Source organism: Gallinula chloropus (genome assembly GCF_964237585.1).
Source record: "Gallinula chloropus genome assembly, chromosome: Z".
In the NCBI taxonomy this organism is placed as follows: Eukaryota; Metazoa; Chordata; class Aves; order Gruiformes; family Rallidae; genus Gallinula; species Gallinula chloropus.
Window position 1 is genome coordinate 40,686,041 of NC_140089.1, and position 13,484 is coordinate 40,699,524.

The 13,484-nt window shown below is 44.3% G+C and overlaps 1 protein-coding gene across 1 annotated transcript in view; it reads left to right on the forward strand.

Annotated features, from left to right (window-relative positions):
* The window catches only part of PTAR1 (protein prenyltransferase alpha subunit repeat containing 1), a gene marked incomplete at its 3' end in the record, with an annotated part of 33,902 nt that extends 22,313 nt beyond the window's left edge, over window positions 1-11,589 (forward strand). The window contains exons 6-7 of the mRNA XM_084278408.1: window positions 10,355-10,671; window positions 11,241-11,589. Coding sequence (XP_084134534.1) covers window positions 10,355-10,671; window positions 11,241-11,589 — 666 coding nt within the window. The remainder of the gene's footprint in view (window positions 1-10,354; window positions 10,672-11,240) is intronic.
* Window positions 11,590-13,484: the final 1,895 nt, after the last annotated feature.

Consider the following 13,484-nt stretch of genomic DNA (forward strand, 5'->3'; position numbering starts at 1 on the left):
GAACTTGTGGGACTGTGTGACCTGTAATAAAGAAGAGGCAACTGAAAATAATTCTTCTAGCACTAATCTTGAAATTCCTAATGGAGAGCAAATTAATACATGACAGGGATTTTTTAATATAATGTAATGTAGTGTTTTTTCACACCCTTACTCAGTTTACCTGTGGTTACAGAATATTGAAGGGTTAGTAAAAAGAGCAGGAATTCCAGAGAAAGCATAGCAGTGTTTATAACTAGTTCCTTCAGCTCCCACAGTTACCTTTGACAGCATTTAAGCTGAAGGCTGATCAAGCTATTGCAGCTGCAGCGGGGACATTGTGTGTGGTGGTGAACCTTTCAGATCATGGAGTGGTGGCTGAAACAGACAGACCCACAGCAAAAAGTTAGTTAATGTGACGTGGTCTAAAACTATGTAGGCAGCTCTGTAATACTGTGGTTTCTAAGCTGTTGGTGAATACCTTGTGAATATTAGGCTGATCCAGTGACAGGCTTTTAGTGGCAGCAGCTGCCTTTTGCTGTCCTGTAAACACACAGGGGAGTGAGGGAGGAATTTAGTGGAGCTTGTTGAGTCTGTATAGCTGTTATTTTTATGTCTTATGGGCCACCTACTGCTAGCAATTGAAGTTGTTTTGATGACATTTCCTGTTAATTGTCACCCAAGAAACTTTAAAAATAGCTGCATCAGATGGGTAGTAAATAACAGCTGTGTTCCAGACCTCATGAGGGAGACAGTCCAAAATTTGGACTCATCTGTCTACAAAGTTTCTGTGAAAATGCAGTTGTGCAGAAGTCAGAAGAATTCCAGGATTAGGGTAGATGGAAGGTTAGAAGTTAGTTAGCCTATATTCATAGGAAACAGGGACTTTCACCCAGGTCTTTAATAGCTTTATTAAAAGGAGGAGGGTGCAGGGCAGGGGAGAACGTTAGCACTGTTATTTAAACCTCAAGTAATTTTATGCTTTAGTTAACAGTAGTTTGAAGGTGGATAACCCACTGAATATTTTTTGTACTTATTATCCCATACTAATTTAAATAAACAGAAATAATTGCTTTGTGATAGAAATAACTCCTCAGAGCTGGAGTTACCCTTGTGGGTTTATTCACTAGCAGTTATCAATGCTTTATGTCACAAAGCATGTACCTGTGAAGGAAGTGTTTTAAATTTGTGCAGTCACTCCCAAGTGCGTTTGCCGTGCCCACCATCCCAGTTTCACCACTGGTCTTCTTCTTAGGCCGATTACTAAAGAAGTGGTAGTTTGTCCTTGTCCGACTGGCTTCTGTTACCTCTGGCACAACTTCACTGGAGCTGCTGTTCTTCAAACAGTGTGTTTAACCCATTTGGAAATCTCCATGTTGACTAGTTGGTTTGGGTTTTTTTGTGTATGACAGAACCAGTGAGTCTCTTCAAATAGCCTGGATTTTTTTTTCCACGCTATATGGATATTTCTTTCTAACACTAGACTATTATGAACACTGTCTTGTTTTAATGTAGAAGTCTGTCGTAGTTTCACCCCGGCTGAGAGCCAAGATCCATGCAGCTGCCTGCTCCTTAAAGGAAAAGAGCAGGGGAAGGGAAGCGGGGGGGGGGGGGGGGAGGGGTGAGAGGGAAGGGAAAAGGAAGAGGAAGGGGCAAATAACCCCAAAACCAAGAAACTAAGAGGCCCGTGGGTTGGGATAAGGATAGTTTACTAAGATAACAGAAAGATACAATATCACAATGCTAACAGGACTTTAGAGCAAAAATGTATGAAGCTGTTGATACACAATGCAGTTTCTCACCAAACCACACAACTCGGGCCGTGCCACCCAGAGCCATCCCAGAACCCGACCGTCCCCCAAGAACCGCGCGTCCCGGAGCCGCCCCAGACCTTCCTCCCGTCAGCCCCCGACATCCTGGGCAGGACGTAACTGGCGTGGAATACTCTCTTTGGTCAGTTAGGTCACCTGTCCTGGCTTCGCCCCTCCTTTCTCATGAAGACCTGAGAAAGTCCTTGACTGTCTGACAGCAACTAGAAACATCAGGGTGTTATCAGCACTACTCCCATTTTTACTCTCAAACACAGCATTCCATCCGCTGCTACAAATGAAGTTAACTCCATCCTGACCAGAACCAGGACATTATCCACCCCTTATTCCATACCATTTACGTCATGACCAGATCCAACCATTTCTTGTTTCAGAGACACATATATGTATGTACACATGTATACGCACACATGTGCATACAGGTATTATTCCCGTAGTCTATGGACCATTCCTCTGAGTTTGTTGAGTGAATGAACATTTAGTCCATGATGATTTTGAGGCTTCTTTCATCGTAACAGTCTCTCATGGTGTCAGTATGCGCCATTGGACCGTTGCATGCTGCATCTCGGGCTCTCGACTGATACAGCTGACATGGTCCACGTTCATATTCTGTGAATCAAAGATGTTTATTTTCAAAGGGAAGGAGGAAAAAGTTCTTGGAACACTAGGTCTTGGTCCTGTCATCGTGGCACTCTTCCTTCATTGACTTCAATTGACTTCAATTTTCCCAGAGGCTGGTGCATGATAAGGAATGTGGTACACCCACTCAATGCCATGCTCTTTTGCCCAGGTGTCTATGAGAGCGTTTCAGAAATGTGTCCCGTTGTCTGACTCGATTCTTTCTGGGGTGCCGTGTCGCCATAGGACTTGCCTTTCAAGACCCAGGATTGTATTCCGGGCAGTGGCATGGGGTACAGGATATGTTTCTAGCCAGCCGGTGGTTGCCTCCACCATTGTAAGCACGTAACGCTTGCCATGGCAGGTTCGTGGGAGGGTGACGTAATCAGTCTGCCAGCCCATCTATATGTTGCATCTCTCCCTTGATGACCTGAGGAATCATGAGCCCATCGAGCTAGGAATAATTCACCTTTACGTTGCCAGTCTAGATCTACCTAAGCCACTTCAATCCTAGCAGCCTTATCGACCTGATGGTTGTTTTGATGTTCCTCCATGGCCCGACTCTTAGGCACATGGGCATCAACATGAAGTACCTTTACAACAAGTTTCTCTAACGAGGCAGCAATATCTTGCCATAAGTCAGCCGCCCATATGGGTTTGCCTCTACGCTGCCAGTTGTTCTTTTTCCACTGCTGCAACCAACCCCACAGGGCATTGGCTACCATCCATGAATCAGTGTAAAGGTAGAGCATCGGCCACTTTTCTCTCTCAGCAATGTCCAGGGCTAACTGGATGGCTTTCACTTCAGCGAACTGGCTTGATTCACCTTTTCCTTCAGTAGCTTCTGCTACTCGTCTTGTAGGACTCCATACAGCAGCTTTCCATCTTTGATGCTTTCCCACAAGGTGACAGGAGCCATCAGTGAAAAGGGCATATTGCTTCTCATTCTCTGGCAGTTTGTTGTAAGGTGGGGCTTCTTCAGACCGTGTTACCTCCTCGTCCTCTGGTGACATCCCAAAATCTTTGCCTTCAGGCCAGTCTGTGATCACTTCCACAGTTCCTGGGCGATTAGGGTTTCCTATTCGAGCCCGCTGAGTAATTAGTGCAACCCTCTTGCTCCACGTAGCATCAGTGGCATGGTGTGTAGAAGGGACTTTCCCTTTGAACATCCAGTCCAGCACTGGCAGTCGGGGTGCCAGGAGGAGCTGGGGTTCAGTTCCAATCACTTCTGAAGCGGCTCAAACCCCTTCATAGGCAGCCAGTATTTCCTTTTCTGTTGGAGTATAATTGGCCTCAGATCCTTTGTAGGCCTGACTCCAAAACCCCAGCGGTCGATCTCGAGTCTCCCCTTGTGCTTTCTGCCAGAGACTCCAGGTAGGGCCATTCTCCCCGGCCGCAGTGTAAAGCACATTTTTAACGTCTGTCCCTGTCCGGACAGGCCCAAGGGCCACTGCATGGACTATCTCACGTTTGATCTGCTCAAAGGCTTGTTGCTGCTCAGGGCCCCATTGGAAATCATTCTTCTTCCGAGTTACGTGGTAAAGTGGGCTCACAATGAGACTGTAGTTTGGGACATGAATTCGCCAAAAACTTATAACACCTAAGAAAGCTTGTGTTTCCTTTTTGTTACTTGGTGGAGACATAGCTGCTATTTTATTGATAATGTCCATTGGGATCTGATGACGCCCTTCCTGCCATTTTATTCCTAAAAACTGGATTTCTTGCATAGGCCCCTTGACTTTACTTTGCTTTATAGCAAAACCGGCTTCTAGAAGGATTTGAATTATCCTTTTTCCTTTCTCAAATACTTCCTCTGCTGTATTGCCCCATCCAGTGAAGTCATCAATATACTGCAGGTGCTCTGGGGCTTCACCCTTTTCCAGTGTAGTCTGAATTAGTCAATGGCAGATGGTGGGGCTGTGTTTCCACCCCTGGGGCAGACGATTCCATGTGTATTGGATGCCCCTCCAGGTGAAAGCAAACTGTGGCCTGCACTCTGGTGCCACTGGTATTGAGAAGAAAGCATTTGCAATGTCAATTGTGGCATACCACTTGGCTGCCTTTGACTCCAGTTCATACTGCAGTTCCAGCATGTCCAGTACAGCAGCACTCGTACCTGGAGTCACTTCATTTAGGCCACGATAATCCACTGTCAGCCTCCACTCTCCATCAGACTTCCGCACTGGCCATATGGGACTGTTAAAGGGGTGAGTGGGTTCGGCTGATCACTCCCTGATTCTCCAGTTGATTAATCAGCTTATGGATGGGGATCAGGGAATCCTGGTTAGTACGGTATTGTCTTCTGTGCACTGTCGTTGTAGCAATTGGCACTTGCTGTTCTTCGACCCTCAACAACCCCACAACAGAAGGATCCTCCGAGAGTCCAGGCAATGCACGCAATTGTTCAATTTCTTCTGTCTCCAAAGCAGCTATTCCAAAAGCCCATCGGTACCCTCTTGGGTCTTTAAAATACCCTCTACGGAGATAATCTATACCTAAAATGCACGGAGCTTCTGGGCCAGTCACAATTGGGTGTTTCTCCCAGTCCTTCCCAGTTAAGCTCACTTCAGCCTCTAACACAGTCAATTGTTGGGATCCCCCTGTCACTCCAGAAATGCTAACAGGTTCAGTCCCAACATGATTCGATGGCATTATCGTACACTGGGCACCAGTATCCACCAGAGCCTTGTACTCTTGTGGGTCTGACATGTCAGGCCATCGGATCCACACAGTCCAATAAACACGGTCATCCCTCTCCTCCACCTGGCTGGAGGCAGGGCACCTCTATTGTTGCTGATTGTGTTGGCTGTTCACTGGTGCAGCGTTCTTCCTGCCAGAACCGCGTTGTGCGATTCTTTTACCTCGCAGCTCATTTACTCGTGCTTGGAGGGCTGAGGTGGGCTGCATACCCCACTTCATCATGTCCTCACCATGGTCACGCAGGTAAAACCACAGCGTCTCTCGCAGTGTGTACCTACTGTATCCTCCCTTCTGGGATGATGGACGCTTCCTCCCAGTAGCTGCAACATCGCTCCATATGGGTTGGGAGTTGGACACATTTTTGTCAAATCGTTTGACCAGTTTCTCTACCGCTGCGATCACAGAGAGAGAAACATTGTCCTGATAACTCCGGAGTCGGCAGGACACCTCATATACGGTATATGCATCACTCCAGTCCATTGTTGCCAATGAATTGGTGTGCCCTGCTGGTGCACTACGTACAACCTTACGCCACATATCTGGGGTGCATAGGACCTCATCAGGCTCAGAGGGAAGCTGTGAGTTTTCCAGATCATAATAAATTACCTCTCGTACAGCTAATTCTCTAAGGTGCTGGATAACTGCCTCAATGTTGTTACACTTGGGTGATTGACATGTGATGTATGCCTTTATGGGATACCTTTCCCTCACGCTTGACAGTAGTCGTCTCCAGAGGCTGAGGATTTCGGGCTTTTCCCCAATTGCCTTATCAATGCCTCCTTCTCTAGCTAGGGATGCCAACTGCTTGGCCTCCCTGCCATCTAATTCCAGACTACTGGCCCCGTGATCCCAGCATCGGAGCAACCAAGTGATGATGTGCTCACCGGGGCGGCGGCTGAAATCTTTTCCAATCTCACGCAGCTCCCTCAGGGACAGGGATCGTGTGACAACAACCTCATCCTGAGATGGTTGAGATGGCTTTGCCTTACCCTGAGATGGTTTGGATGGCCCTGCTTCATCCTGACATTCATCAGATGGCCCCGCTTTATCCTGATATTCATCAGATGGCCCCGATTCACTTCCATCCTCATCCTCCTCCTTCACTACAGGAACAACTCTCTTTGTGTATTTCCTCTTTCGTACGGGAGCAACAGATACTGATGTGGGTTGATTTTTTGTTTTACTGGCAGTATCTGCTGTAGGGGCAGCAGTAGCTGCAGCATCAGCTGGGCAGGTTACAGTAGCCACAGTGCTAGTCACAGAAGTTACAGTGGCCTCAGTGTTAGTCCCAGTGGTTACAGTAGCTGCAGTTTCTGCTGGTGTTCCTCTTCCTTTTCCCTCTGACAGTGGGGCCTGCTATCAAGCAGTGTTTGGTCAATAGTGGCCAGGGCCCAGCACAGTGCAGTAAGCTGTGCATCTCTGGGAAATTTACAGCAATTTCTTTTCAGATAGGCAGTCACTTTATCAGGGTCCTGTAACTGTTCAGGGGTGAAACTCCAAAACATCAGACGTGAGAAAGTGCCCAGGTAGTTGCCCGTACTCTGCCACGTACCCTGCCACTCATGATTATCTGGCCTCGCAGAACACTCTTGAGTGGTGTTCATAAACCTTTGCTTCATATTTAACAAAAGATGAACCATGTGCACCAAACATAACAACAGCAAAATGCTACTTTGAATATCCCAGGGATATTGGAAATTTTCAAAAACCGTTACCAGAGCTGTTGTATTTAGCCCAAAGGAAGAGAAAGCAGCATAGATATTTCTCTCTGTACTCCCCCCATACCAGCTGCCATTATTAATCCCTCCCTGTCTAAAGAATAGACAGGGCAGCAAAATCCTGTACACATACCAGCACAAGTTCACGATCAACGATATCAGTAAATACCAGAGCATCGTGACCAAAGACTGCTTAAATCAAAGTGCTTATCACAACTTTGTCTTAATTACAATCGGGTCAGGGTCAGATCTACCGTTATCCCAACCTTTCGAGCCCCACGTTGGGCGCCAAAAAGACTGTCGTGGTTTCACCCCGGCTGAGAGCCAAGATCCATGCAGCTGCCTGCTCCTTAAAGGAAAAGAGCAGGGGAAGGGAACGGGGGGGCGGGGGGAGAGGTGAGGGAAGGGAAAAGGAAGAGGAAGGGGCAAATAACCCCAAAACCAAGAAACTAAGAGGCCCGTGGGTTGGGATAAGGATAGTTTACTAAGATAACAGAAAGATACAATGTAACAATGCTAACAGGACCTCAAAGCAAAAATGTATGAAGCTGTTGATACACAATGCAGTTTCTCACCAAACCACACAACTCAGGCCGTGCCACCCAGAGCCGTCCCAGAACCCGACCGTCCCCCAAGAACCGCGCGTCCTGGAGCCGCCCTCGACCTTCCTCCCATCAGCCCCCTGATATCCTGGGCAGGACGTAACTGGCGTGGAATACTCTCTTTGGTCAGTTAGGTCACCTGTCCTGGCTTCGCCCCTCCTTTCTCATGAAGACCTGAGAAAGTCCTTGACTGTCTGACAGCAACTAGAAACATCAGGGTGTTATCAGCACTACTCCCATTTTTACTCTCAAACACAGCATTCCATCCGCTGCTACAAATGAAGTTAACTCCATCCTGACCAGAACCAGGACAAAGTCCCAGTTTGTTTTTCCTGAAGAATTCAAACTGCATTAGCAAGTTTATATAGTGCTTGAATAGTGTTCATTAGTGTCAATTAAGGGTTTTGTTGGGAATAAATTGTTCTAAACCAATCTAATCTTTCTGGTATTGGAGTCCTTGCCTCAGAAAAGAGAAAGCTTGACTTTAGCTTTCTCATGTGACAGTACAGTTAACTAATGGGGGAAAACCTGAGCCTTAGACACCTACTCATAGGTAGGTGCGTGATTTGGTGGAGAACCAGAGTAAGAAGGTAATATGGATGTGGTCTGTTAAAATTGTTACACATCATGATGCTTCAGAAAAACTGTGCAGGTTTTGTTTTCTTTAGATAGGAATACTCAACTTCGTAATTACAGGATCGAGAGTGACTGGTCAGGCCCTACAGTAAAAAAAAAAACCCATAAAACAACACACACCACCCCCCCACCCCCAAGAAGAGAAATAGCTGGTGGGGTGAGTGTTATGAGACCTCTCTTCTCTGATGCATGGAAGACTGAAGTATGTTGTGGTGGTTTGACCCTGGCTGGAGGCCAGATGCCCACCAAAGCCACTCTATCACTCCCCTTTTCAGCTGGACGGGGGAGAAAATATATCTTGAGAGGCTCAGGAGTCGAGATGAGAGCAGAGAGACATCACTCTGCAATTAGAGTCATGGGCAAAACAGACTCAATAAAGCGAAGAAAACTCTCTAATTGCTGACACTGCCCTGCACAGCCAGTGACACCAGAGTGGGGTAATGAGAAGTGCAGCCAGATCTTAAAGCACCTCCCCAAACCCCTCCTTTCTTAGCAGACTGTACTTCAGGTGTCAATAGGGGGAGACAGGGATTGGGGGCCAGTTGCTCACAAGTTGTTTTCCTTCTTGGCGGGGACGGGCATTCATAACCCAGAGGACAGGCTTTGTTTTTTGTAGATCTCAAGAGATTTAATGCCACTTTATTGTCTTGATTTTCTCAGAGCAGTCTTCTAGTTCAGGTAAGGAATCATTCTGATTGCTTTGTGCAGGGGAACAATTGCAATGTTCCCCTGTAACTTTGTAGCTTACAAACATGTCAGGTGAGTCAGATTATTCCAAGATCTAAGTTGGATATTGTTTTCATACTACCACTTCCAGCTGAATAAAGACTCATCTGATTTCTCTGATGTTACCCTTATGCTTTATGTTTTTTTTAATAGGCTTTTAATTTGTAATATTCAGAAATGTAAAACAGTAAGCTCTTTTCTGGTGAGGGAGAATCTGATCATGTGGTTTAAAGTGCAGGCAGGAGATGGGTATTTTTAGTCCACCTTAAGAATCTCATGTAGAAGCTGTTATTTAATAGTGCCCTTCACTTAGGTGACCTGTAAAAGAAGACAATGCTGGTGGGTAATGACAAGATGTAAAAAAGCATGTCCAGTATCTTGGGTAAAGAATCTATTTACATTGTTTCTATTTGCTTTAATTTCTTTTAGTACAGGTGCAAAACAAACAAAAAAAAAGTGTGTAACTATCCTTGTGTGTTTCCATGTCTTTCTGTATGGGAGGCTGTTCCTCTCCTGCTGCAGGAGAAAAAAGCCAGACCTGTGCCTAAGCAAGTTGCATTGCATCAGCTGGTTCTTTTAAGTGACATAAGTAGCTTAGAAAAGCAGAATAAAAGCAAGAGTATACCAGTAAGTTTGTATCAAAAATCAGTACCAGTAAATGAAAAATACAATTTTGATGTTTAAGCTGCGGAGAAGAAGCAATGTGAGGAGTTAAAGCCTTTAAAGAAATATGACCATTAGTTGCAGTAGAGAAAGTAAAGTATAAGCAGCTTTGCCCAGTAGCCCAACTCACCCATCTTCCTCGAAATATATTTTGAGGGTTTAAAAATGTTCAGAATTTAGGGGAAAATTTGTAGGTGCCAGCAGTGCTACAAATACAGCTGCAATCAACAATATAAATATTTACCACAGTTGCTGTGAAAGCCTTTCTGGGAGTTTACCAATTACCAAGTCAAGCAACTTCATTATGGACAAACAGTTCTGTATTCCACAGGCTGTGGGTCTTGGAAAATAATGTTAGTGGTTGACATTCTTTTATGGGAAGTGTAAATTACCTTAATCTTACTTTTATTTTTTTTAAGTAACCTGCCCCCACTCTGACACCCATAATGCAGTAAGCCAAAATTGAAAAACTTGTAACCAGTATGTATGTGGTTTGGTGTACCCTCTGCCTCCTAAAAATAGTCTTTATTCATGGACACTTTGAGATTATTTTTTTTTTTAAACCACTGTGTATTTCTCATCATAAGTACTTTCTTTGTTTGTTGGGAAGGTTTCTGAGACACCTAGATTTTCAGAATTTGGAAGAAATACAATTTATTTTGTGCAAGGGTGACCAGATACTAGTCAGCACACAGTGGGAAAGGCTCAGTTATTTTTACTGTGTGTGTTCTCAGGCTCACGTAAGTTTTCTCTGTGTGTTCTTAAACTGTTACCAGCAGTGGCTGCAATTCCTGGAGGAAAGATTGCCTTAACATAGAAGCAGTGGTAAATCCCTTCTTTATACTGGTCAATAACTGTTGCTACCTTTTTTTTTCCCCACCCCCAGATTCTCCTTGATGAACTTTCATCCACTAAATACTGGGTGTCCATGCATGTCTCCGACCACAGCGGGTTTCACTACCGCCAGTTCTTACTCAAGTCCTTGATAGGCAGAACTGTGGCTGACAGTAGTGTACTGGTACTAAATCAAACCATAAATGAGCAAAACCACAGCCTGCAAAAGGAGGAGGAGAATGCTGGGGCAGAAGCTGCCTGTGCAGAGGAGCAGAGCGTGGATGTCCCCAGCTATTTTGAGGAAGAGTTGGAGCTCTGCGCTGAACTGATTGATGCATATCCAGGGCATGAAACCTTGTGGTGTCATAGGTAAGAGGACTTGGTCAAAAGAGTGTCCTCCTGACTTGTGGATTGGTTTTTGCCTAATACTTCAGACAAATTGTTGTTCTGATATTTTTTTTTTTTAAGTACCACTCAATAAAAGATTTCTAAGCCCATATCTTAAGCCTTTGGAAAACATTGAAGAGCATAATCAGAGCTATTGAGTGGAAAAATTCACTGGAATTAAGTATCTTGTTGACATAAGTGCCACTTGTCCTGATAGTTTTTGCAAGAAAAGATACTGTTAACCACCCTTGCACACTCTAAAATGTTTAAAGGCCAAAAGATGAACAAAAGATAGGCAGAAGCCATTTCAGCTACAGAAAACCTCTGCTTTGCCAGCTGGGTGTATGTGCCTGGCTAGGTAACAGCAGATTTGTCAAAGTGGTACAGCCCATCCTTGTAGAGTGTGGGCAGTAACAACAGATTTTGTGCCTGTCTGGAGGGGGAACCTGGTGGGATGGCAAATGAACTGCAGCAGTTCAGCGGCAACAGCGGATTATTGCCAGTACGTGACTTTTTTGTTCTTTTTTTTCTTCCTTCTTTTTCCCCTGAAGAAGGCGTGTCTTCTACCTTCAGCACCACCTAAGCAACAAACTTCCTCTTCTGAATGCAGTGCAATCATCTGCGGACAGCAGTGATGAAACACTGAGTAATTCCCACCACAGTCCTGCAACAAGTCACTTGGCACAAGCTATGGATGTTGATGGTTTGAATGAGTCCAGCAGCAAACAAGGTTACACCCAAGAAACAAAACGTCTGAAACGTGCTCCTATGCAGGACTCTCTTGGTCCAGAAATGGAATACAGGTTCATTGATAAAGTGTTATCAACCTGTAGGGATACAGACCAAGCCAGGTTTGCTACTGCTTATAGGAAATGGTTAGTTACTTTTTTAGGTCACTGAAGCAAAAATTCAAAACCTTCAGGGTTCTTCTTGTAGTGCAATATTCTCTTTTCAGACACAAATGCATGTCTTGGTTGCACGTGTTAGCTAACCATGTTTCTCACTCTAATGGTCAGTCCTGAAGTTCATATTCAGAGTAGAAGTCTGTCACTTTATTTATTAAAGAACTGGTGTAACTTTTTATTAAGAAAATACAGTCTGTTCATTAATCTTCTTAAGAAATCACTGTGTGTCAGCTTCCTGCCAATTTCCTGTCTTTTTAAAGTGGACTTGGAATCATTTGGCTTAAAGAAAAAATAAGAAAAAAAAAGGAAAGTGTCAAATGGTTTTGAAACAACAAAGTGTCTGGGAAAAGAATAGGACGATCCATCAGTATCAGCTACGCCTGTTTCCAGGTCGTTCCACTTTACTATAGTGGCATCTTCCTAATACCTTATTGGTGTGGGATTATATATTATATACTTCTGTATTAGCAGCCTTTGGTAGAACAGGCTGCAGTGTTTCTCTCAAAGCTCCAGTAACAGCAGTGAGACCACACCTTGTACTATGGCAACTGGGGCTTTGCTGCAGATGACTTTGAAGTCTACAAGGCTGAAATACTGAAAAGCAGATACAGAAAGATGTGACAGAAAATAGTTCAAAGACATACATTCACAGTCGCCCTTACGGTCAGAGCTGTATTTGGTAGGACTGTTCCTAGAACAGGCCACTTTACATCCACCTCGTAGCTGGTATTTATTTATTTATTTTATCTCAACAGCCTGGAGTTGGTGACGCTTGACACACATTGCCTACACTACAGAATCTCAGCCTGCTAAGTCACACATTGGTAGCTTGTACTTAACCAAGACCATGGATGTCCAATAGATGGAGTAAAAACTATTTATTCTGACCATTCTTTCAGACTACAAAATTTAAAACAAAAAGCAGGAGGGAGCTCTCTCTTTGCTGTTGTTCTGTTGCAGAGCTTCAGTCCTTGTTTTGTTTCAGACTCTTCCTTAAGAGCACTTCTCCAGCCATACATCTCTGTTTACATAACTGTAAATTTTAAGGGAAACACATTTCTATTCCAGTGAAATTAAACATGAATGGTTTATTTTGTCATTTCCTTTGAACTTGTCTATATAAGGGATTATTTTTTTTTACACTAATGGAATTGTGCTGGTCCAAAGACCAACGGGAGAAATATTGTACAATCGTAGAAGTTTGTACAATGGCAACACCGCCTCTGTTCTAAACAGACTATTCACTAAGGGGATTAGATTTTCAAGCTAGAGTCTTCGCCAAATTGCTGTATATTTCTCCTGCCCAAAGTGCCTCCTGACTGTCCTAAGTTTCAAGCTGCTATTCCTGTTGGGCAGAGAGAGCAACAATGAGGGAGAAGAAAAAAACAACAGGTAGCCTGTTCAAAAGTTATCGCTTAGAAAGAATAAAAGCACTTGAAACATGGAATTCCAACAGTTCTAAATGATTTGATGGATGGGGATTACTCATGCATTTCAAAATTAAAATAGATCACCTCTAGTCTTAATATGATCATAACTCATTTCAAGCACAGAGTAGCTAACAGACTTTTCTAAATGTACTCTTCTGTTTACAGTACCCAGATAAGACTGACATAGGCTTGAACACACCTGCCTCTGCATGGCAAGGGATGCATTACTTGTTTTTTTGTTTTGGGGTGCTCTGGGATGCTGTCTTCATTGATGGTTTTAGATGCAGAGCAATGCAATTGATGTGTGAAGGAGGTGTGGGAATGGCTTGAGAGCATACTTTCATGGTGTTATCTCTGTGACCATTGAGAGGTGGGTAAGTTCAGGTACAAACTGGAGTCTGAGCTTAAAGACTTAACTTGAGCAAGAACTTCGACCCATCCCAGAAAACCTGACTTTTTT